This window comes from Hemitrygon akajei, chromosome 21, assembly GCF_048418815.1.
Source record: "Hemitrygon akajei chromosome 21, sHemAka1.3, whole genome shotgun sequence".
In the NCBI taxonomy this organism is placed as follows: domain Eukaryota; kingdom Metazoa; phylum Chordata; class Chondrichthyes; order Myliobatiformes; family Dasyatidae; genus Hemitrygon; species Hemitrygon akajei.
The window spans coordinates 44,945,224-44,969,544 of record NC_133144.1 but is presented as its reverse complement, the minus strand read 5'-3'; the positions used below and the strand labels follow the sequence as shown (position 1 = coordinate 44,969,544).

Genomic DNA, 24,321 nt, shown 5'->3' with positions numbered 1-24,321 from the left:
CTGAAATAATGACACTCAGCCGGTAAGTCGTTTCGAGACTAGTTTATTCAAACTTCGCAGTGCTGGCATTTAAATCCCTAGCGCCCGCCCTCTCCGGGCGGAAATGACGTCGGAGATACATTACTAAAGTGTCCCCCCGCGCTGGCTATCTGTGAGCCGGTTCGCCTGCGCAGAAAGTGGGTCGCCACATAATTCCACCCCCCCCAGAACTGGCAATACACCCCCCAATGTCCACAGTCTGGATCAGCCTCTGTTTGGGAGGTCTGCCTCTGCGCCGCGGTGCCTGAACCTCGACCGGCTGCGCCAAGTCCACATGGGCTGGTTTGAGTCGGTCCACCGTGAAAACCTCCTCTTTCCCCCCAATGTCCAGAATGTACGTGGACCCGTTGTTGTTGATCACCTTGAACAGCCCCTCATACTGCCGCTGAAGCAGTGCCCGGTGTCCGCCCCTTCGTACAAACACAAACTTACAGTTTTGCAGGTCTTTGGGTACATGGGTCGGGGTCCGTCCGTGCTGTGAAGTTGATACGGGGACCAGGTTGCCGAGCCTTTCGCGTAGCCTGTCCAGGACTGCTGCGGGTTCTTCCTCTTGCCCCCTTGGGGCTGGTATGAACTCTCCCGGGACGGCCAGGGGCACGCCATACACCAACTTGGCCAACGAGGCGTGCAGATCCTCTTTGGGCGCTGTACGAATTCCAAGCAGGACCCAGGGAAGCTCGTCCACCCAGTTAGGTCCTCTCAGGCGGGCCATGAGAGGCGACTTCAAGTGACGGTGGAAGCGTTCCACCAGTCCGTTCGACTGTGGGTGGTAGGCAGTTGTGTAGTGCAGCTGCGTTCCTAACAGGCTTGCCACAGCCAACCACAGGCTGGAGGTGAACTGGGCGCCTCTGTCGGAGGTAATGTGGGCCGGTATCCCGAAGCGTGCTACCCAGGTTGCGATCAGTGCTCGGGTGCAGGAATCGGCAGATGTGTCGGTGAGCGGGACCGCCTCTGGCCACCTCGTGAACCAGTCTACCATCGTTAGGAGGTACCGCGCTCCTCAGGACATTGGTAGGGGGCCCACGACATCCACATGAATGTGATCGAACCTCCGGTGGGTGGGTTCGAACTGCTGCGGCGGGGCTTTAGTGTGCTGCTGACACCTTGGCTGTTTGGCACTGCGCGCACGTTCTGGCCCATTCACTGACCTGCTTGCAAAGTCCGTGCCACGCGAACTAGCTGGAGACCAGCCGGACGGTTGTCCTGATAGATGGGTCGCCAAACCACGTATGGAGTCGAAAACCCGCCGCCTCCAGGTTGCCGGGACGATGGGGCGAGGTTGGCCAGTAGCCACGTCGCACAGGAGGGTTCTCTCACCTGGGCCTACGAGAAAGTCCTGCAGCTGCAAACCCAAGACTGCGGTCCTGTAGCTGGGCATCTCGTCGTCTGCCTGCTGCACCTCCGCCAGTGCTGCATAGTCCACCGCAAGGGACAGGGCCTGGACAGCTGGTCTGGAGAGTGCGTCCGCCACGACGTTGTCCTTCCCCGAGACATGCTGGATGTCTGTTGTGTACTCCAAGATGTAGGACAGATGTCACTGCTGGCGAGCTGACCAGGGATTGGACACCTTCGTGAACGTGAAGGTCAACGGTTTGTGGTCCGTGAACGCGGCGAACGGCCTGCCTTCTAAGAAGTACCTGAAATGCTGGATCACCAGGTATAGCGCCAACAGCTCCCGGTCGAAAGCACTGTACTTGAGTTCGGGTGGTCGTAGGTGCTTGCTGAAGAACAACAGGGGTTGCCAGCGCCCCTCGATGAGCTGCTCCAGCACCCCACCAACTGCTGTGTGGGATGCGTCCACCGTGAGGGCGGTCGGAACGTCTGTTCTGGGGTGCACCAGCATCGCAGCATCTGCCAAGGCTTCCTTGGCTTTAACGAAAGCGGCCCCGGCCTCCTCGTCCCAAGTAATGTCCTTGCCTTTACCCAACATCAGGGTGTACAAAGGGTGCATGATACGGGCTGCTGAGGGGAGGAAACGGTGGTAGAAGTTCACCATACCAACGAACTCCTGCAGGCCTTTGACCGTGTTGGGCCGGGCAAAGTGGCGGATCGCGTCTACCTTGGCAGGCAGAGGTGTTGCCCCGTCTTTGGTAATCCTGTGGCCCAGGAAGTCGATGGTATCGAGACCGAACTGGCACTTGGCCGGATTGATCGTGAGGCCGTATTCACTCAGTCGGGCGTAGAGTTGACGGAGGTGGGACAGATGCTCCTGATGACTGCTGCTGGCTATGAGGATGTCGTCCAAATAGATGAAAGCAAAGTCCAGGTCGCGTCCCACCGCGTCCATTAACTGCTGAAATGTCTGTGCGGCATTCTTTAGGCCGAATGGCATGCGGAGGAACTCAAAAAAGCCAAAGGGGGTGATGAGTGCCGTTCTGGGGGCGTCGTCCGGATGCATCGGGATTTGATGGTATCCCTGGACGAGGTCTACCTTGGAGAAGATCCGTGCGCCGTGCAGGTTTGCTGCAAAGTCCTGAATGTGCGGCACAGGGTAGCGGTCTGGTGTTGTAGCCTCGTTCAGCCTGCGGTAGTCACCGCATGGTCTCCAGCCCCCTGTAGCTTTGGGCACCATGTGCAGGGGGGAGGCCCATGGGCTGTCAGACCACCGTATGATCCCCAATTCTTCCATCCGCTTGAATTCCTCCTTCGCCAGGCGGAGCTTTTCCAGGGGGAGCCTTCGTGCACGGGCGTGGAGGGGTGGTCCCTGGGCTGGAATGTGGTGCTGTACCCCGTGTCTGGGCATGGCTGCCGTGAACTGCGGTGCCAGAATCGATGGGAAGTCCACCAGGATTCTGGTGAATTCGTTGTCCGACAACGTGATGGAGTCCAGGTGTGGGGCCGGCCACTTGGCTTCACCCAGGGAGAACGTCTGGAAAGTCTCGGCATGTACCAGTCTTTTCCCTTGCAAGTCGACCAGCAGGCTGTGAGCTCGCAAGAAGTCCGCCCCCAGGAGTGGTTGGGCCACCACGGCCAGTGTGAAGTCCCACGTGAACCGGCTGGCGCCGAACTGCAGCTGCACTGTGCAGGTGCCGTAGGTCCGTATCGTGCTGCCGTTTGCGGCCCTCAGGGTGGGTCCTGGCTTCCTGTTGCAGATGTCGTACCCCGTCGGGGGCAAGACGCTGATCTCCGCTCTGGTGTCGACCAAGAAGCGGCGTCCCGACTGTTTGTCCCAGACGTACAAGAGGCTGTCCTGGTGGCCAGCTGCCATAGTCATTAGCGGCAGCTGGCCCTGGCCCTTGCAGGGCGGGCGACAACGGCGGGCTTTTGTGCCCCACCGCTGGTGGTAGAAACACCACTGTTCACTGACCTCCTCACTCCTGCCTCTGTGTTGTGTGTGCCCCCCTGCCGGGCCTGGTCTGGTAATCTGACCGACGGACGCCACGCTCTCCCTCTTGGCTTTCCACAGCACGTCTGCCCGGGCCGCCACCTTCCGGGGGTCGCTGAAATCTGCGTCGGTCAGCAGCAGATGTATGTCCTCGGGCAGTTGCTCCAGGAACGCTTGCTGGAACATGAGGCAGGGCTTGTGTCCGTCAGCCAGGGACAGCATCTCATTTATCAATGCTGATGGCAGTCTGTCTCCCAAACCGCCCAGGTGAAGCAGGCGGGCACCCCGCTCACACCGTGAGAGGCCAAAGGTCCCAATGAGTAGCGCCTTGAATGCTTCATATTTGCCTTCTTCCAGGGGCGACTGTATGAAATTCGCAACCTGGGCGGCCGCCTGCTGGTCAAGGGCGCTCACCACGTGGTAGTAACGCGTGGAATCAGAGGATATTTGCCGAATCTGGAACTGGGCTTCTGCTTGGCTAAACCACACACGTGGTCGCAGTGTCCAGAAAGTCGGCAGTTTTAGCGAAACTGCGTGAACAGATGAAGAGTCGGTCATCTTTGGTCCAAATCCTGTTTGGACCGTCGGGGTCACCAATGTAGCGATGTGCTACACACCGCGCTGAAATAATGACACTCAGTCGGTAAGTCGTTTCGAGACTAGTTTATTCAAACTTCGCGGTGCTGGCATTTAAATCCCTAGCGCCCGCCCTCTCCGCACAGAAATGACGTCGGAGGTACATTACTAAAGTTTCCCCCCGCACTGGCTATTTGTGAGCTGGTTCGCCTGCGCAGAAAGTGGGTCGCCACAGTAGCATCAAAATCAAGAATATAAGTATCTAGCTTCCTGATGTGCCAAGGGCGTTCCAGGGAAAGGTTTGACAGCAAGCTAGCTTCATATAAATTAAGTGAACTTGCTTTACCCATTTCATACTCCAATTCAAAATTGCACAAAAGTACCTTCCAGGTGTGAAAATAAAAGTGTTTCTTTATATATTTCATAAAAACTGTTAGTGAGAAGATAATACCAATTCATACAATTTAAATTTTGAAATGAAATTTAACAATTAGTCATAGCCACGTTGCAGATTTGTTTTCAATTAATCCACATGTTCAAATGCAAAATGTAAGTGTAACTATATTAAAAATGTCTGCAGAAACTATTCCTTATACAATTTGCATGTTTGTGCAAACTTTAAGAACAAACCAAATGTTTAATTAGGAAATACAAGTCAAGAAATTTTGCTGATTATTTTTGAAGTCTTCGTTTACTTTTTCTTGTTTAAAAAAATGAAAACAGAATTATACATTATGTATTCCAATGATCTACCCTGCACCGTGAACACAAGCAGGGTAGGCCTACATTTTTGTTTTAAACTCACTTGAAGGTAATACAGATACAAGGCAAGAAGAAAATACAAACATATTCTGCAACTTTAATCAATAGATTGAACTATGATACAAAATACAGTCCGCCCTCCTGATCCGTGAATTCCGCATGCGCGAATTCAACCAACCGCAAATCACGAAAACCCGGAAGTGCTCTTCCAGCACTTGTTGTTTGAGCATGTACATACATTTTTTCTTGCCATTATTCCCTAAACAATGCAGTATAACAACTATTTTATAAAGCATTTACATTGTATTAGGTATTATAAGTAATCTAGGGATTATTTAAAGTATACGGGAGGATGTGCATGGGTTATCGTGGATCAGGATTGAAAAAAACTCTGAAGTTCTCTTAACTAAGTAAGTCCGAACAGGTACATCCGGTATTATTTAGCGTCAGTTAGTCAAACGTTTGTCTTCATATATAGTATATATTTTACCTTTCTATGCATATAAAACACTTAAGAACGTATGTTTCAGCGCCGGGCTTCGGAACATAAGCTCGCGAGTTCGATCTAGTGACAGAACGCAATGGAGTGCGCTCTCCACCGTGCCGGGTTGATGTGGAGGATCAAAAACCCAAAACCCCAAAACCCAATAATTAAACTACTGCATTGCTTAGTAATAATTGTAGCTTTCATCGGGGCACAGCCTTTCTCACTTTATCCTTTAAAATTGTTCCGATCGTTGACCAACGTAGCCTAAAGCTTTTTCAATGACCGATGGCGTTTCACCTCTTTCTGATCGCATTATTATTTCCACTTTATTTTCAATCGTTATCGTGATTATTTTCGTGAACAGAAACACTGCGGATTCGGATCTCTGCCGCTGGTCTTAATGTCTATCGCACCGAGACAGGTTGAATAAGGGCCTTGAGCATCCGCGAATTTTGGTATCCGCGGGGGTCCCAGAACCAATCCCTCGCGGATAAGGAGGGCCGACTGTATAAAGGTTTTATTCAAAGGACAAATTTTTCTAGTAATTCAAAGCTTCTACTGAGCTGAATGGTGCACATTATCCAGCTTCCTATTTCTCTTCCAACAGAATCATCTCTTTCAGGATTACAGTTCAAGGGAATAGAACTCCACTGCGTCACTTACATAGCTTTTCTTTCTGTTCACATCTGCCCATGTTAAATCATGCTTACCTTCTGTTGTTTGAGGAGATCTGGTATACCACCAGACTAGCAAATTTCTAAAGATGTACGATAGAGAGCATTTTGTCTGCTTGCACCACTGCCTGGTATGGAGGCAGTATAGTGCAAGAAATAAGTATTACTGTAATTTATACTAAATAAATAAATAGTGCAAAATATGAATAGTTAGGTAGCATTCATGGACTGTTCGGAAATCAGATGGTGGAGTGGAAGCATTGTTTCTAAAACCATTGAGTGTAGGGCCAGAACTAAAAGAGATTGCAAACAGTTATAGACTCAGCCTGCTCTTTCACTTGCAAAACACTTTCCACCCTCGAGAATATCTTCACAACACAGTGCCTCAAGAAGGTGATACCATCATTAAGGACTCTCACCATCAAGGCATGCCCTCCTCTCAATCCTATCATCAGGGAGGAGGAACAAGAGCTTAAAGCCCCACACTCATTGGTTTTAGAAACACTGCTTCCACTCCACCATCTGATTTCTGAACAGTCCATGAATGCTACCTCACTATTCATTTTTTGCACTATTTATTTATTTAATATAAATTACAGTAATACTTATTCCTTGCACTACACTGCTGCCATAAAACAACAAATTACTGGACATATACCAGTGACAATAAACCTGATTTTGTTTCTTTCCAAAATAGTTTTTGATTTGCAGAGTAACATCATGAAACCTCCACAGTACAAGCGTGATATAAATGCAAGTTCTTTTGCTCCATGATTAGTTTTTGCATTTATAAGTTATAAGAGACAGTAAACAAAATTGTGAGAGCTCCTTTTGTGGATGTTTTGTTTTATTCTATGCCAGTGTCAAATGGGGAGAGACTTGGGTTCAGTTGCTAGTCCTGCTACCATTGAATATATATGCTGTCATGTAGTCACTGGAAACCTTCCAGCTTAAGACAGACTAACACCATTAATGGATAATAAGTGCATATTCTGGCTGAGACAAGCCCATTAGAAGCTAGAGACTGCTGGTCTACTCTCCCATCTATTGCACTTGTGCCTAATTAAGAGTCCCCTTACAGGTACTTGGCCACATATTCATGATTTGAGATTCAGGGAGTGGAAGGGATACTACATCTGATCTTACAGAATTGATGCATTTTGCATTAATCTTAGATGATCAATAAAAAAAGAGGCTCTTAAATACAGTTTATATGCAATAGAATTCATTTCTGCCGTACATAAACTGAACACAAAAGCTAACATAATTGGCAATTTAAAATTATTAGGCGAAAGCCATGACATCTTCATCAGTATCAGTCCAAGGTCACTACACCCATACATACCCTTCCAAATTATAATTTACAAACTGGAATTCTTCCCATTGTACAACAATATTATTCCTCCTCTAATGGCTGCATTTTGGTAAAAGTTAACTGCTGACATCTGGGCCATTATTTATTATTGGAAATCTTTTAAGTCACAGAATATTTCAATCTAGCAGATAATAATTTTTAAAAGTCAAAAATAATAAGATGTAACCCTCCTAAAATATTTATATTGTCTCACACCATCCTCACTCTCTGACCAAGACTTACTTCATACAAGGCATTAAGAAAGATTCCAGTGAAACACCACCAGCAAAACCACTCATAACATGACTATGTAAAAGGGCACCACTTAAAATGCACAACAGATCACACAGCTTGTACATTCAATGCTTTTCATGTTTTGATCCACTGTCTTTGAAATCTTTAGCTAACAAAAAGATTGTGCAAGCTGCTCTTGAAAATATTAACTGGCCTTTTATTTGACTGAAGCTGGTGGGAGTGTGTGTGTGGGTTTTAATTCTTGCTCCACTTTTACCGAGAAAGTTATTCTTCACTTCACTCTTGAATGACCTAGTTCAAGACTGTGTCACTTACCATCATCTAAGTAATCATTTTATAGTTCTTAACAATTACAGCACAGAAACAGGCCATCTCTGCCCTTCTTAGCTAGACTCTTGTTTAAATTCATGGAAAATACCTTTGTTCTAACTTATAATTTAAACCTTAAGCCCCAGTATCATCCTAATAAACCTGTACAACCTCCCATAGCAATTATTTTCTTCGTGAGTTATAGTGCCTTGAATTAAAAGATTGAATATTGTGAAGTCATCTGAATTCCTTACAACAAATGCTTGCCCCTTTGAATAGGATTTCATTCTTTATTAATGTTAACAACTATTGATATATAAAACCTTTCATTCTAACAGTTCTTTCTCATTAAAAATGTAAACATGCCTTAATGATGATGATCAATAGCAAACAACAAAGGTTTATTTATAACCATGAACTGCAAACATGAGAAAAGCTAAGTATACTTTTGGATAATGATTGAGTCATTAACTATCTCAAACTACTGCATATCACATATCAGGTGCTCTCAGGACATGCAAGAGGAAGGTGGAGCCCTTGGTTTTGATATTTAAAAAGTGACCTGAAGGGTGGTTAAAGAAAAATGAATTGGGAATTTTCTTTAAACTGAGAAAGAGAAATAAATCCACATAAAATGTAAAAATGTTCAGGTAATCCTTGGATCCATAAGTAAATAATATTTGTTTTGTATTTTTCATCTTTCCTTTTCACTTCTCTCAGCAGCAAGTTCTCTGCAATAACCCTCAGCATTCACATGTAATTACACAATGCTCCATTGACTCTTTAGCCTTCATCACATAACTGAAGTGCAATTACTTCAGAACATCAGGATCTTGTAGTTTGATAAGCTGCAACAAAATTTAATCAGCAAATTTGTACCAATCTTCAATCTTACTTAATTACTTTCTTGAATCTCAAGGATTAATCCCGACGGGCAGCAAGGCTTGAATTGGTGTGCTTATTTCAAGTCCCTCCAAGTTCTGAGTTCATTGCATCACTTTGAAGCCTGGCTAATTTAATAGTGCAGATCTGAGTCATGCTGAGTAACTGACATGTAACTTAACTACATTTAATAGGTCATTTAGCAAAGGCAATGACTTCATTCGTCTTGTCTCCAGTGCACTATAAATATGGATTTAGTTAAGGCAGTCCAATATCTTGGATCTTTCAATGTCAAAGTTTACTGTTGTAGCGATGTACTACATACAGAGCTAGAAACAACGACACGCAGTCAGTAAGTCGTTTTGAGACTAGTTTATTCAAACTTCGTGGCGCTGGCTTTTAATCCCTAGTTCCCACCCTCTCTGGGCAGAAGTGACGTCAAGGGTGCATTACCAAAGTCTCTCCCCATGTGCAGGCTATTTGTGAGCTGGTTCGCCTGCGCAGAAAGTGGGTCGCCACATAACCACCACCCCCCCCCACCCCCAGAACCAGCGATACATCCCCCAATGTCCACAGTCTGGATCAGTCTCGGTTTGGCTGTCTGCCTCTACGCTGCGGTGCCTGAACCTCCACTGGCTGCGCCAAGTCCACATGGGCTTATTTGAGTCGGTCCACCGTGAAAACCTCCTCTTTCCCCCCAATGTCCAGGACGTACGTGGACCCGTTGTTCCTGATCACCTTGAACGGCCCCTCGTACGGCTGTTGTAGCGGTGCCCAGTGTGCGCCCCTTCATACAAAAACAAACTTACAGTTCTGCAGATCTTTGGGTAGGTAGGTCGGGGTCTGTCCGTGCTGTGAAGTCGGTACGGGGGCCAGGTTGCCGAGCCTTTCGCGTAGTCTGTCCAGGACTGCTGCGAGTTCTTCCTCTTGCCCCCCTTGGGGCTGGTATGAACTCTCCTGGGACGACCAAGGGTGCGCCATACACCAACTCGGCCAACGAGATGTGCAGATCCTCTTTGGGCACTGTGCGAATTCCAAGCAGGACCCAGGGAAGCTCATCCACCCAGTTAGGTCCTCTCAGGCGGGCCATGAGAGCCGACTTCAAGTGACAATGGAAGCGTTCCACTAGTCCGTTCAACTGTGGGTGATAGGCAGTTAGTTGTGTGGTGTAGCTGCGTTCCCAACAGGCTGGCGGTGAACTGGGCGCCTCTGTTGGAGGTAATGTGGGTCAGTACCCCGAAGCGTGCTACCCAGGTTGCAATCAGCGCTCTGGCGCAGGAATCGGCAGATGTGTCGGTGAGCAGGACCGCCTCTGGCCATCTCATGAATCGGTCTACCATAGTTAGGAGGTACCAGGCTCTTCGTGACACTGTTAGGGGCCGCACGATATCCACATGAATGCGGTCAAACATCTGGCGGGTGGGTTCGAACTGCTGCGGCAGGGCTTCAGTGTGCCACTGCACCTTGGCTGTTTGACACTGCGTGCACGTTCTGGCCCATTCGCTGACCTGCTTGCGAAGTCCGTGCCATGTGAACTTGCTGGAGACCAGCCAGACAGTTGTCCTGATAGATGGGTGCGCCAAACTGTGTATGGAGTTGAGAACTCGCTGCCGCCAGGCTGCCGGGACGATGGGGCAAGGTTGGCTGGTAGCTACATTGCACAGGAGGGTCCTCTCACCTGGGCCTACAAGGAAGTCTTGCAGCTGCAAACCCGAGACTGCGGTCCTGCAGCTGGGCATCTCGTTTTCTGCCTGCTGCGCCTCCGCCAGTGTCCACCCCCACGGACAGGGCCTGGATAGCTGGACTGGAGAGTGCATCTGCCATGATATTATCCTTTCCCGAGACATGCTGGATGTCCGTTGTGTACTCAGAGATGTAGGACAGATGTCGCTGCTGGCAAGCCGACCAGGGATCGGACACCTTCGTGAACGCAAAGGTCAACGGTTTGTGGTCCGTGAACGCGGTGAACGGCCTGCTTTCTAAGAAGTACCTGAAATGCCAGATTGCCAGATACAGTGCCAACAACTCCCGGTCGAAGGCACTGAACTTGAGTTCGGGTGGTTGTAGGTGCTTGCTGAAGAACGCCAGGGGTTGCCAGTGCCCCTCGATGAGTTGCTCTAGCACCCCACCGACTGCTGTGTCGGATGCGTCCACTCTGAGGGCGGTCAGAATGTCCGTTCTGGGGTGCACCAAAGTGGGGGATCGCATCTACCTTGGTGGGTAGAGGTGTTGCCCCGTCTTTGGTAATCCTGTGGCCCAGGAAGTCGATGGTGTCGAGATCGAATTGGCATTTGGCCGGGTTGATCATGAGGCCGAAATCACTCAGGCGGGAGTAGAGTTGGCAGAGGTGGGACAGATGCTCCTGACGACTACTGCTGGCTATGAGGATATCGTCCAAATAGATGAATGCAAAGTCCAGGTCGCGTCCCACCTCATCCATTAGCCGCTGGAACATCTGTGCGGCATTCTTCAGGCCAAACAGGGTGATGAGTGCTGTTTTGGGGATGTCTTCAGCGTGTACCGGAATTTGATAGTATCCCCGGACAAGGTCTACTTTGGAAAAGATTCTTGCCCCATGCAGGTTTGCTGCAAAGTCCTGTATGTGCGGCACGGGGCAGCGGTCTGGAGTTGTAGCCTCATTCAGTCTGCGGTAGTCGCCGCATGGTCTCCAGCCCCCGGCTGCTTTGGGCACCATGGGCAGGGGGGAGGCCCATGGGCTGTCGGACCTCCGTACAATCCCCAATTCCTCCATCCTCTTGAACTCCTTCTCCAGGCGGAGCTTTTCCGGGGGGGAGCCTTCGTGCGCAGGCGTGGAGGGGTGGTCCCTGGGTCAGGATGTGGTGCTGTACTCCGTGTCTGGGCATGGCTGCCGTGAACTGTGGTGCCAGAATCGTTGGAAAGTCCACCAGGATTCTGGTGAATTTGTTGTCTGACAGCGTGATGGAGTCCAGGTGTGGGGCGGGCAACTTGGCTTCACCCAGGGAGAACGTCTGGAAAGTCTCAGCATGTACCAGTCTTCTCCCTTGCAAGTCGACCAGCAGGCTGTGAGCTCGCAAGAAGTCCGCCCCCAGGAGTGGTTGGGCCACCACGGCCAGTGTGAAGTCCCACGTGAACCGGCTGGCGCCGAACTGCAGCTGCACTGTGCGGGTGCCGTAGGTCCGTATCGTGCTGCCGTTTGCGGCCCTCAGGGTGGGTCCTGGCTTCCTGTTGCGGGTGTCGCACCCCGTCGGGGGTAAGACGCTGATTTCCACTCCGGTGTCGACCAAGAAGCGGCGTCACGACTGTTTGTCCTAGATGTACAAGAGGCTGTCCTGATGGCCAGCCGCCATAGCCATTAGCGGCAGCTGGCCCTGGCCCTTGCAGGGCAGGCGACAACAGTGGGCTTCTGTGCCCCACCGCTGGTGGTAGAAACACCACTGTTCACTGGCCTCCTCACTCCTGCTTCTGTGTTGTGTGAGCCCCCTTGCCGGGCCTGGTCTGGTCTGCTGTTGGGCGCGTGGCTTGGTAATCTGACCGACGGACGCCACACTCTCCCTCTTGGCTTTCCACAGCACTTCTGCCTGGGCCGCCACCTTCCGGGGGTCACTGAAATCTGCGTCGGCCAGCAGCAGATGTATGTTCTCGGGCAGTTGCTCTGGGAACTCTTGCTCAAACATGAGGCAGGGCTTGTGTCCGTCAGCCAGGGCCAGCATCTCATTCATTAATGCTGACGGCAGTCTGTCTCCCAAACCATCCAGGTGAAGCAGGCGGGCACCTCGCTCACTCCATGAGAGGCCAAAGGTCCCCATGAGCAGCGCTTTGAATGATTCATATTTGCCTTCTTCCGGGGCAAATGTATGAAATCCGCAACCTGGGCCACTGTCTCCTGGTCAAGGGAGCTCACCACGTAATAGTAACACGTGGAATCAGAAGATAGCTGCTGAATCTGGAACTGGGCTTCTGCTTGGCTAAACCACACGTGTGGTTGCAGCGTCCAGAAAGTCAGCAGGTTTAGCGAAACTGCGTGAACAGATGAAGAGTTGGTCATCTTTGGTCCAAATCCCGTTAGGACCATCAGGGTCACCAATGTAGCGATGTACTACATACAGAGCTAGAAACAACGTCACGCAGTCGGTAAGTCGTTTCGAGACTAGTTTATTCAAACTTCGTGGCGCTGGCTTTTAATCCCTAGAAATGACGTCAGAGGTGCATTACCAAAATCTCTCCCCGCGCGCGGACTATTTGTGAGCCGGTTCACCTGCGCAGGAAGTGGGTCACCACACTGTAATAGAAGTATTATTCCTAATGGGTATTCAGCCAGAAGCTTAAAAATAGTAAAAGCTGTCTATAGGGTAATCCAATTTTTCTTGTTATAAACCTACCAGTCTATCAGTAAACGACCAAGATGTACATTTACAAATATGAAAACAGAAAAAGGGCTGGAAGGTTCAAGCAGTATTACAGAAATGAGCAACAGGATCAATGTTATAAGCTATTGTGTGGGGCTGGTTGAACTAATTAAGTAGTTGACAAAATGAGTGGGAACATTTAAGGCAGCAAATGCATAAGATGCAATAAAAAATATTTTTTCCTCCAAATTGAGTTATAAGGTAGCCAGGAAGCAGCTTAAGAAAAGACTTAGGTCAGCTCTGGGGACATGAGAAGGCCTTAGTGAGTAGGATAAATGAAAACCCTTAAGTGTTCTACATATACATGAAGAACAGGGTGACTAGAGTGAGGGTAGAACCAATCAGGGATAAAAGAGGAAACATATGGCCAGAGTTGGAGGCAGGGAAAGGTCCTTAATGAATATCTGGCTTCATGAATACCTGTATTCACCAGTGAGGGGGACCTTGACAAATGAGAGGACAGCATAGAACAATCTAATATGTTGGAACATGGTGATGGGAGAAAGAGGATGTGTTGGAACTTTTGAAAAACATTAGAATAGTTAAGTCCCTGGGGCCAGAAGGGATAGAACTACTACAGGAAGCAAGGGATTTTCACACACAACAGTCACTAGAGCTTACAGAGGATGGTGCAGCAAACAAGAAACATCTGTGTGTGAAAATGCCTTGATAGTCAGAGATCAGAGGAGAATAGAGAGATTGGTTCAAGCTGGCAAAAAGATGACAGTAACTCAAATAACCGCATAGTATAACAGTGGTGTGCAAAAGAGCATCTCTGAATGCACAACACATCAAACCTTGAAGTGAATGGGCTAGAGCAGCAGAAAGTCACAAACAACACAGGAGGTACCTAATAAAGTGGCCATTGAGTGTATATAGAAAACTAAACAGAGAGTTAGTCAAGTGGCAGAACTGTATTCATTTCCTTATCAAATATTTACAGATAAGCTCATAGTTATTCTGAAGACTTGCAGATACCATTAATATGCAACATACAGGAAATACACTTCACACAGTTCTTCACACATAGAGGCAAGGACAACATTTAGTCTATTAATTTGTGTTTATTCATACTCCCCAAGAATACCACTTTACTGCACTGTATTAAATTTCATCTCCAACTTGTCTGTTAGGTGCAGTCTTGCATAGATTCTATTGCATTTCCTGTATTTACTGTGAATGCCCACAAGAAAATGAAAATGAGGACATATTTACTTTGCTAATAATAAATTTACTTTGAACTTTAACATTGTCTTCTTGCAGTCTATTACTGTCTTCACAATTACAAACGTTGTACCATCCAAAAATATTGAAATGCAAGCTTAGTCAAAGTCTAATAAATATATAAATATTACTGATATATTTTAAATATAGAAAAAATAAAGGACAGAAATGGCACCTAGGGAGACATATTTCAGTATCAAATCACAGTGGTGCATGAAAATTTGGAGGTTTCTCAAGTGTGAAAAATTAGGGTATATGATGTAGTGGAGAACATAACTATCTGTGTTAAAATCACTACAATTGAACTATTATGCAACAAACTCAGGACCTAATGAAAAAAGTCAGACAGTACTTCATACTTCATAGCCACATTATTAACTAGCAGGGCAACATTTTTCCAAAAAAAGTGTTAAATTATGTGAAAATTAGAACTGCAACATCTTTCATTAAATGACATAAATTTTAAAAAATTGACTGTTTTAATTAATACTTGGAAGCAAGAGTAAATGTAGGACAAACTAGAACAAAACTTAGTACAAAAGACACTATTCTGCTTGCAGTCAAAACATTTGTAGATAAATATAAATATTTAAGATCAAACAACAAAATAACACTGCATCCAGTCATATTCTAAAAATTGTCACCTTGCACAATAGATGTAACTGTGATAATACAGCAGTATATCATACATTTTAAACACAAATTTCAAACAAATCAGGTCTTAAAGAGTTCCAATGCAAACTTTCTTAGACTTTTTTTATATTCATCAGCACCCTTAAAGTCCAAACCATAAATAATGAAATTGCAATATTACAAACATGAATAAGTTAGTCCTCCAGGCATCATTCTAAAAAGTTTTCTTAACATGAAACACAGTACATTATAATCCAATCCTTTACACTAAGTACAGTGCGTTCTGTTTAACTGGGACACATTGGGACTAGTACATTTTGGTGCAAGTACGCAGCTGCTCCAATTAGCCAAAATTTCATGAAAATAGTTAAAAAGGCATAAAAAAGATAAACTTCTGTTTAACTGAGTAACAAATTAACTACTTAAATGAAATACAGAACAAATTGGAATACAAAGCCACTACAGTATTATAAAAGAGTGTATTAGTTCCTAACGTTTATCGACGGAGGAATTCATCTAGTATAAGCTGTCCTGTTTTTCGGTTGACAGTAACTGAACAATGGGGTGTCTGGGGTGTCCAGGGAGGAATAGCACTTCTGGTGAAAGGGCTTGTCATGACCTGTCTGCGGCAGCTCACTCACTTTTGGTCCCCACTGGACACTCGGCTCTCACCTGTAGCTGTCTGCATGCAACAGCACCCACACCCCAAGTACACTGCTTCGACAGGCAGGCATCATACCCCAGTGAGATAGGGATATGCCTATCTTAGCATGCAAAGTCAGCTCTGGCAAACTGGGCAGATGAGTTCTACAGTAAGATACAATGGCCAGGAAGGCAGTTCTACAATGCTCCGTAGAGAGCAAAGTGCATGCCAAGGCTCAGAAGAACTCATGGTCATCCACTGCAACCAAGGAAGACCCCAGTTGTGACTATTATTTGTACCACAGGACCCGGACTTTCGAGGTCAATAGAGTGGAACCACCCCAGTGCAATGGCTTTTCCTGCTTTAAAAACTCGCTCGCACAGGTTTCCTATCATCAGCAGATATGACAGACAACCACCAAAAGAACAAAATCAGCGTAGACACCCAGTGCACATAATGGATTGCCTTCAACAATGGCATCCTCCAAATCTTCACTTTCATTGTAAAAAAAAAACAAGATGATGGTTGACACCTTCAAATTCTTCATAGTTCCTAATTTGTTAAAAGTCAAAAAATAGCTTAATTTTCACTCCCAGTTATTTCTGGCATCTTCAACCTTCAATGCTTGAAACCACAATGAGCAAAACAATTCTGAATTGCTTACTGCTTATTTTTTGCCAATTATCAGTGACAAAAATCACTGCTTTTTGAATACAAACATACGCAACTGACCCCATTTAAAAAGTGTTTGATCTAAGTACAGTATAACGTACTACGGCCACACAGGTGTACATGACTGATACCAGTTAGAAACTGTTTGACAACAGTCTCCTATCCCAATTAAGTGCCATAATGTCCCAAATAAACAAAGTGAATTCCAACTATTTTCTTGATTAATTTTTGTTCTTTAAGAATTGTCCCAAATAAGCATCTGCCCCGATTAAATGATGGTCCAATTAACCAGAATTCACTGTAATGGCACACTTCCCAGCATTTTACAGAGAGCAATGTAGTTCCTAGAGCAAAGATGACAAGGTGATGGCCTTGATAATAGGTTATGTCCCACCAATTTAGCTAATCAGGCATCCCTTTTTTAGCTGTTCAAAACACCTGTTAGACCAACAACTACAGAGGAGTAGTTTTCTAAATGTGCAACAGAACATAATAAATCATGGTTACAAAATAAAAAACAACAGTGGTTAAGAACATCAAAATAATATTACAAAAAAAAACAATAAGTTAGTACTCTGCAAAGCATTTACCTTGAGAGCACAGAAGATGCAGGAATCTCCCATACATTTATGAGTAGTCAACTGCCTGAAACTCCTTCGAAAAATATCAAGGTGCCAAAGAACCTATGGAGGAAGATATTTGAAAATTAGTGTTTTTCAATGATATTTTAAATATTCACAAGATCACAAGACAAAGGAGCAGAAGTAGGCCATTCGGCCCATCGAGTCTGCACCGCCACTCCACCATGAGCTAAACTATTCTCCCATCTAGTTCCAATTTCCGGCTTTTTCCCCATATCCCTTGATACCCTGACTAATCAGATACCTATCAATCTCCTCCTTAAACACCGTCAATGATTGGGCCTCCACAGCTGTACGTGGCAACGAATTCCATAAATCCACGACCCTCTGGCTAAAAAAATTTCTCCTCATCTCTGTTTTAAATGGGTACCCTCTAATTCTAAGACTGTGACCTCTTATACTGGACTCACCCACCAAGGGAAACAGCCTTCCCACATTTACTCTGTCCAACCCTTTCAACATTCGAAATGTTTCTATGAGATCCCCTCTCATTCTTCTATACTCTAATGAATACAATCCAAGAGCCGACAAACACTCCTCATATGTTAGTCCCTGAATTCCAGGAATCATCCTAATGAATCTTCTCTGAATTCTCTCCAACATCAGCACATCCTTTCTAAGATAGGGAGCCCAAAACTGCACACAGTATTCCAAATGGGGTCTCACCAGTGCCCCATAGAGCCTCATCAACACCTCCTTACTCTTATACACTATTCCTCTTGAAATGAATGCCAACATAGCATTCGCTTTCCTTACTGCCGATCCAACCTGGTGGTTAATCTTTAGGGTATCCTGCACTAGGATCCCCAAGTCCCTTTGCACTTCCGATTTTTGAATTTTCTCCCCATCTAAATAATAATCTGCCCGATTGTTTCTTCTTCCAAAATGTACAACCGTACATTTCTCAACATTGTATCTCATCTGCCATTTCTCTGTCCACTCTCCTAAACTGACCAAGTCTCTCTGCAACCTTTCCATTTCCTCAACACTTCCTGCTCATCCACCTATCTTGGTGTCATCCACAAACTTAGCCACAAAACCATTTAGTCCATAATCTAAATCGTTGATATACAGTGTAAAAAGAAGAGGCCCCAACACCGACCCCTGTGGAACACTACTAGTAACCAGCAACCAACCAGAATAGGATCCCTGTATTCCCACTCTTTGCTTTCTGCCTATCAGCCAATGCTCCACCCATTCCAATATCCTTCCTGTAATTCCATGGGCCCTCATCTTATTATGCAGCCTCTTATGCGGCACCTTATCAAAGGCTTTTTGGAAATCCAAATACACAACATCTACAGCCTCTCCCTTGTCAATCTTATTTGAGATTACCTCAAAAAATTCCAATAGGTTGGTGAGGCAGGATCTACCCCTCATGAAACCATGTTGGCTTGGGCCTATTTTGTCATGCACTTCAAGGTAATTCATAATCTCATCCTTGAAGATCGACTCCAATAACTTTCCAACTACCAATGTCAGACTAATAGGTCTGTAATTTTCTTTTTGCTACCTCCCCCCTTTCTTAAACAACAGAACTACATTTGCGACCTCCAAGTCCTCCGGAACCATGCCAGAGTCTACTGATTCCTGGAAGATTATTTCCAATGCCTCCACAATCTCTAAAGCCACCTCCTTCAGAATGCGTGGATGCACCTCATCCGGTCCAGGAGACTTATCAATCCTTAGTCCATTTAGCTTCTCAAGCACTTTCTCTCTAGTAATCTTGACTGTACCTAATTCTATTCCCTGAGACCTCTGGCTATCAGGTATGTTGCTAATGTCTTCCACTGTGAAGACTGATGCAAAATACTCAATTAGTTCCTCTGCCATCTCTTTGTTACCCATTATAATTTCTCCAGCATCCTTTTCAATATGTCCTATATCTACCTGTGTCACTCTTTTACTCTTCATATATTTGAAAAAACTCAGTGTCCTTTTTATGTTAATTGCCAATTTCTTTTCATAATTCATCTTTTCTTTCCTAATGACTTTCTTAGTTTCCTTTTGTAAATTTTTAAAATTCATCCAGTTCTCAGTTTTCCCACTAATTTTTGCTGCCTTGTATGCTGCCTCTTTTGCTTTTATTTTAGCCTTAACTTGTCTCATTAGCCACATTTGTGTCATTTTTCCTTTTATGATTTTCTTTTTTCTTGGAATATATTTTTCCTGCACTCTCCTTATTTCTTGTAGGAATTTCATCCAATTCTGCTCTGCTGTCCCTCCATTTAGCTTACTTTTCCAATCAACTTGGGCCAGTTCCTCTCTCATATCACTGTAATTTCCTTTGTTCCACTGAAATATTGATACACCTGATACCATCTTCTCCTTTCCAAATTTGAAACCGAACTCGATCATATTATGATCAGTACTTACAAGGGGTTCCATTACCTCTAGCTCCCTAATCACCTCAGGCTCATTACACAGCACCCAATCCAAAACAGCTGATCCCCTGGTGGACTTATGGACAAGCTGCTCCAGAAAGCAATCCCGTAGGCATTCTACAAACTCCCTCTCCTGAGATCCAGTATCTTCCTGACTTTCCCAATCCACTTTCATATTAAAATCTCCCATAATTATCTTGACATTTTTCTTCTAACACGCCTTTTCTATTTCCAGCTGTAACTTGTAGTCCACATCCCAGCTGCTGTTTGGAGGCCTGTATATATTATTTTTCATTAACGAAACATTTTAATTAAATGCAGATATATAGCTTGAAGTAATTGTTTGCTTTCAACTGAACTACCTTCTTATGTTTGCAAAATAAAAAGCTACTTTGAAGGGCCTGTTAAATCTATGCTAATATTTGCCAAAGAATCATATCTAGTCTTCAGAAATATGAATTATCTTATATATAGCATTCTGGATGAGAAAGTGGTTATTTCAGGAAAACACTGCTATGCCCTAAATTTTCTACTAACCATCAACATTTCTGAACTCATTCCTTTCCAAAATACATCTAACAACCCATTAAAATCACACAGACAAGCTAAATATGATATTTAATATATTGATTTCTGACCTTAACCAAAGACTTATATTCTCTATGGCATGCTGTCCACTTGAATCTTGACAATTCAAACTTATTAAATTATCTTTAAATTTTCTCTTGTCACTTGTAATAAGAAAAATAATTTAATTCATTTTTAATCCTGAACACTATTTCAAGTTTGATTTTTTTCTTACATTTCAAGCAGTGAGCTCAGCAATAAATTTAACTCTAATTATAAAACATTAACTGTTTAGATAAAACAGATTGCATTGCACCAGCATTCACTTGCATTCACAGTTAAAACTCTAGTATATAATTGAATAGAGAAATGATAAGGAGAGGAAGGGTCCTTGGCACATTTAGTATTCACTTCATTTTGTCTGTCATATTCAATATATTAACTGATTTTTTTTTAGATTGAAACACTGAACATACATCACCCTATTTTGCAGATCCACCAAGAATGAAATACATTTATTTTATACACCGGCAATGGTATCTTTAAATCATATTCTTCAAAGGAAATTATGTGATAAAAATATGAATGTAGTAACATGTATTAAATTTCAGAAGTAATAGTGCCTCAGGAAAAAAGGTTACAGTTCTGGGTATTCTGCCAGTGGCTCCCCAGAACACTTCCAGAGTTGAAAAATGTTAAGAAATAAATTTTATTAAATATTCTCCAGATCTGGATAGACAGAACTGCACCACCACTATAAAAGCTTACCATGATATTTTTTTCCACTCAATTTTGTCTCTTCTACTACTTTAAAAATGTAATTCTGCACAATTTTAGTGAGATTTCCTAGTGACTCCAGTAGCCCCTCCTTAAGGTGGGATTTTCCATCGTCAATTCAGTCAAGATCCTCCCCACAAGACATACAAATAGGGATTACATTAGTTAAATATTAACCTGCAAAGTGCACTTAAATGGCATCTTTAAAGCAAAACATATTCCAGGATGCTGAACAGGAAAGGATCAGAACAGATGAATAAAATCAATAAAATCATACCTAGGATTGCTAATTCACAGGGAAATCCAAACACAAAACAATTCCTGCCAATACTGGACACTATTGCTGGCTTGATATGGATCTCTCATCCCACCTTTTTGCTGGGTTTGGTTGTTTTCAATTATTCCTGCTTCAACTGTTTATTATACACCCACTTAACACCACTGAGTGAAGCTATTTGAACAGTTACACATTGTACTCTAGGTCAGGAACTGATGAAAAAAATTCTACTGGCCACAGAACTAATGTTGGCACTTCAATCCTTTGTTAAAAATTCAACATCATCTTATGGATTTCCACTACAGGTTTCTTTAAGCTATTTGAGTTTAATTGAGCAACATTGAGTGTTCCTATAGTTCTAACTGCATCATCTTCTCGCTCTGGTACCTTTTGTAACTGCTCCTGTATACCCCCTTCATTAGATCTGATTTTGATAGCACAACCATGAAATGAGTTCCAAACCCCTTCCCACTCCAAAAGATGACTGTGGGGCGAGAACATCACATAACAGTGGTATCCCTACACTTGAAACACATAAGCTGCTGTCTCTGGGATAAGTAATGGTGTCAAAATTCAGGAGTCAGCAATTTAGGAGTTTAATGTGCAAAAATATCCTTTATTCAGAGTGTTATGTATCACGAAGTAGTACATACAGCCCAGTCCAGCACAGGTATTGCCCTCCCCACCAATAAACACATCTACATGGAGTGTTGTCACACGAAAAGCAAAAAAGCAAAAAAAAAATCCCCACCTTCTAGGCCACGTTCTCTTCTCGCTGCTGCCATCAGGAAAGAGGTACGGGAATCTCAGGACCCAAACCACCTCAGATTCAGAATCAGTTATTACCTCTCAGCTACTGGGCTTTTGAACCAGAGGGGATAACTTGTTCTATGTGGTCTTTCACTGATTTTATTGTGTTTCTTTGTATTTACTGTGAAAGCCCGCAAGAAAATGAATCTGAGTTATATATGGTGACATAATAAATTCACTTTGAATTTTGGCCATCCCTTTCATTAAAGATCACATATACTTAGTCACTGAGGACATTCAAGGCTCAGATTGATGGCTGAGAATAATCAAAACCAAAATTTGAACCAAAGCTTAATCAAGAATACTTAACAAGTGAACACGAGTTTAAAATTGCAATTTGAATTTTAAGACAAGAATAGTATTTAGATCTGCCTTTATATTGGGATTTTCTCAAAGTATCTGAGCAAATATTTGGATAATGAAGTATAAGAACATAGTACAATAATAACAAGGGTGTGACATGCATGAAGGAAAAAGTCACTCTTTATTTTTTATAGTCTAAGTGGTGATAACAAAAATAAGTTACCATAGTAAAGATTAAAACTAAAAAGATGATCAATTGATTATCTTGCAGTGTTAGTTATGCACAGTAACAGCTACTTACTTGTAATGCACTATTGAGAAAGCAGCTGTTTTGCCCGGGTTCATTCATTAACCCCTTACTTGCCGCAATAGAAGTCGTGCTTCGTGGCATAAACATCCCCTGCAGATTATTGTTTGGTGTGAAATAATTCTTCTTCCAGGACATCTTGGCTGAAAACTTTCACACTCTGCTGCTAAGTGCTTTATTGTAAAATTGCCTTTTCTTTTCACATTTAACCAAAGGGCAAATCATCTCACATCAGATTATAAAGTACAAAGGTGACTTTGATCAGGAGGTCCCATGAATGGTCATTAAGCGGCTGGCGACGAGTACCCGTTTCTCAAAATTCCATAGCAGGACTGCAGCCAAACACCAGTACAAAGCACTTTTTCCTTTTGCTCCAACATGTCTTAAAATAGTGTCTACAATAGCTTCAACTTGTTTCAGAGTAATGTATTACAAACTTTCTGAAAAATTCCACAAGCAATTGATCTGAGTCGTGAATTCAGCTCCAATGTTTTAGACTCACAGAAAAGCGACCAGCCTTTCACAACACAATCAGCAGAATTTAATTCACAATCTTAGAAGATTTCCATCACTTAGTAGTAACTGAAAGTCCAATAGAAGTCATAATTGTACTGAACTCAAGAGCTTAGTGCAGAATTCTTCAAATATTGTAAAGCAGCACGGAGATCTCTGAAAAATGCAAACACGTCAGCTTCTGCTAGAACAGTTCATTAACTGTTGCATCATGTTTTCCTAGTTGTTCAGCATTCTGCTTTTGATTAAGCTTCCTTGATAAGATGGCTATGAGCACATTGTTTTGAATCAGCAGCCAGAAACTCCAAAACGTTACTTAATCCTTTTCTCGACCATTAATCAAGTATTTGAAGCTTACACGGGCTCTGTGAGCACATGCTGAGCAGTCTGCCTCTTACCCAGTGGTTCGTTCTTCTGCTAAATTGTTCAGTTCAGCTGTCGTTCATCAAAGAAAAATCTGGAAACAAACAAAGGAGAAAAATACAATTAGATTGTGCCCAAGCTTAATGATTAAATAAGATTAGCTTCAGCAGGTTCCACAAATGAATGCATACAGTTACACTTCTTACATTCTTCAGTGCTTACTGTGAAGTATCCCGTATCAATTAAGAATACACGAACAACTCAAAACCCATTGAAATTTTTACCAGACAATAGTGCTTCATTATCCAATGAAATGAAAAACAATGTATTACTCACACTTCCTGCAAGGAGGTCAGCCTCCACAGAAAACAATTAAACCCTTAAACACAAATGACTCAGGCATTAGAGCAGAGAGATAGCAATCACTCTATGGTGAGGTCATCATTTATAATAGTTGACTATACCAGTTTCACCAAGAATAATACACCTATACATGCTTACCAATAGCAATGCCAGATACTTTAGCAACACCAGATGGATCTTGCAGAAACAAAAGGGGACACAAACATCAAAGCATCATGAACACAAAAACCACAAAGTGACAGGTGAAGAGAATTCAACAATCATTTATGTTCATAATGCACCAATTGTATTATTTTTACAACGATTCAACTTCCTTACATTGTTAGCTCAGTAACATCTCCCACACTTTCCCAATGTTTCACTTGGTTTTAAAAAACAGGCACAGCTAAATACCATGAAGGTTGCTCTTACAGTCAATCATTATTTTTGGAAATTATCCAATAAATTGAATTAGTCAAAGCAAGTAACATTGTAAAGATGCAATTTTATTATCTTTTCATGTTTTACCCATCTTTGCAGTTCTAGTGGGAGAGAAAATTGCAGCCCTTTCTGTTTTCTAAATTAAGGAGTTAGTCGTATTTTACATGTAACCATCCGCGAATATCACATTGTTTGGTCTCTTTGCTCCAGTTTCACACAAATTCCCGGTCAGTATAGATCTAACTTTTGATCTAAAATGATTCTGCACAGAACTAAAAACAATTACCAGAAGCAATTAATGGGACAGCTCCCAAGCAAGCAAAAATCTGCAGATGCTGGAAATCTGAGCAACACACACAAAATGCTGGCGGAA

The 24,321-nt window shown here is 43.9% G+C and overlaps 1 protein-coding gene across 5 annotated transcripts in view; it reads right to left on the bottom strand.

The window, feature by feature from the left end:
* Window positions 1–24,321, bottom strand: part of LOC140714264 (ubiquitin carboxyl-terminal hydrolase 54-like) — a 164,387-nt gene that overhangs the window by 102,671 nt on the left and 37,395 nt on the right. For 4 of the 5 annotated variants that reach the window (XM_073025325.1, XM_073025327.1, XM_073025328.1 and 1 more), the window contains exons 2-3: window positions 22,284–23,259; window positions 16,814–16,906 (exon numbers count right to left, since the gene is read on the bottom strand). In XM_073025325.1, coding sequence (XP_072881426.1) covers window positions 16,814–16,906; window positions 22,284–22,427 — 237 coding nt within the window. In that variant the 5' untranslated portion in view covers window positions 22,428–23,259. Of the gene's footprint in view, window positions 1–16,813; window positions 16,907–22,283; window positions 23,260–23,371; window positions 23,451–24,321 lie in introns of those variants that run through there. The other variant, XM_073025326.1, reaches the window with a different exon arrangement.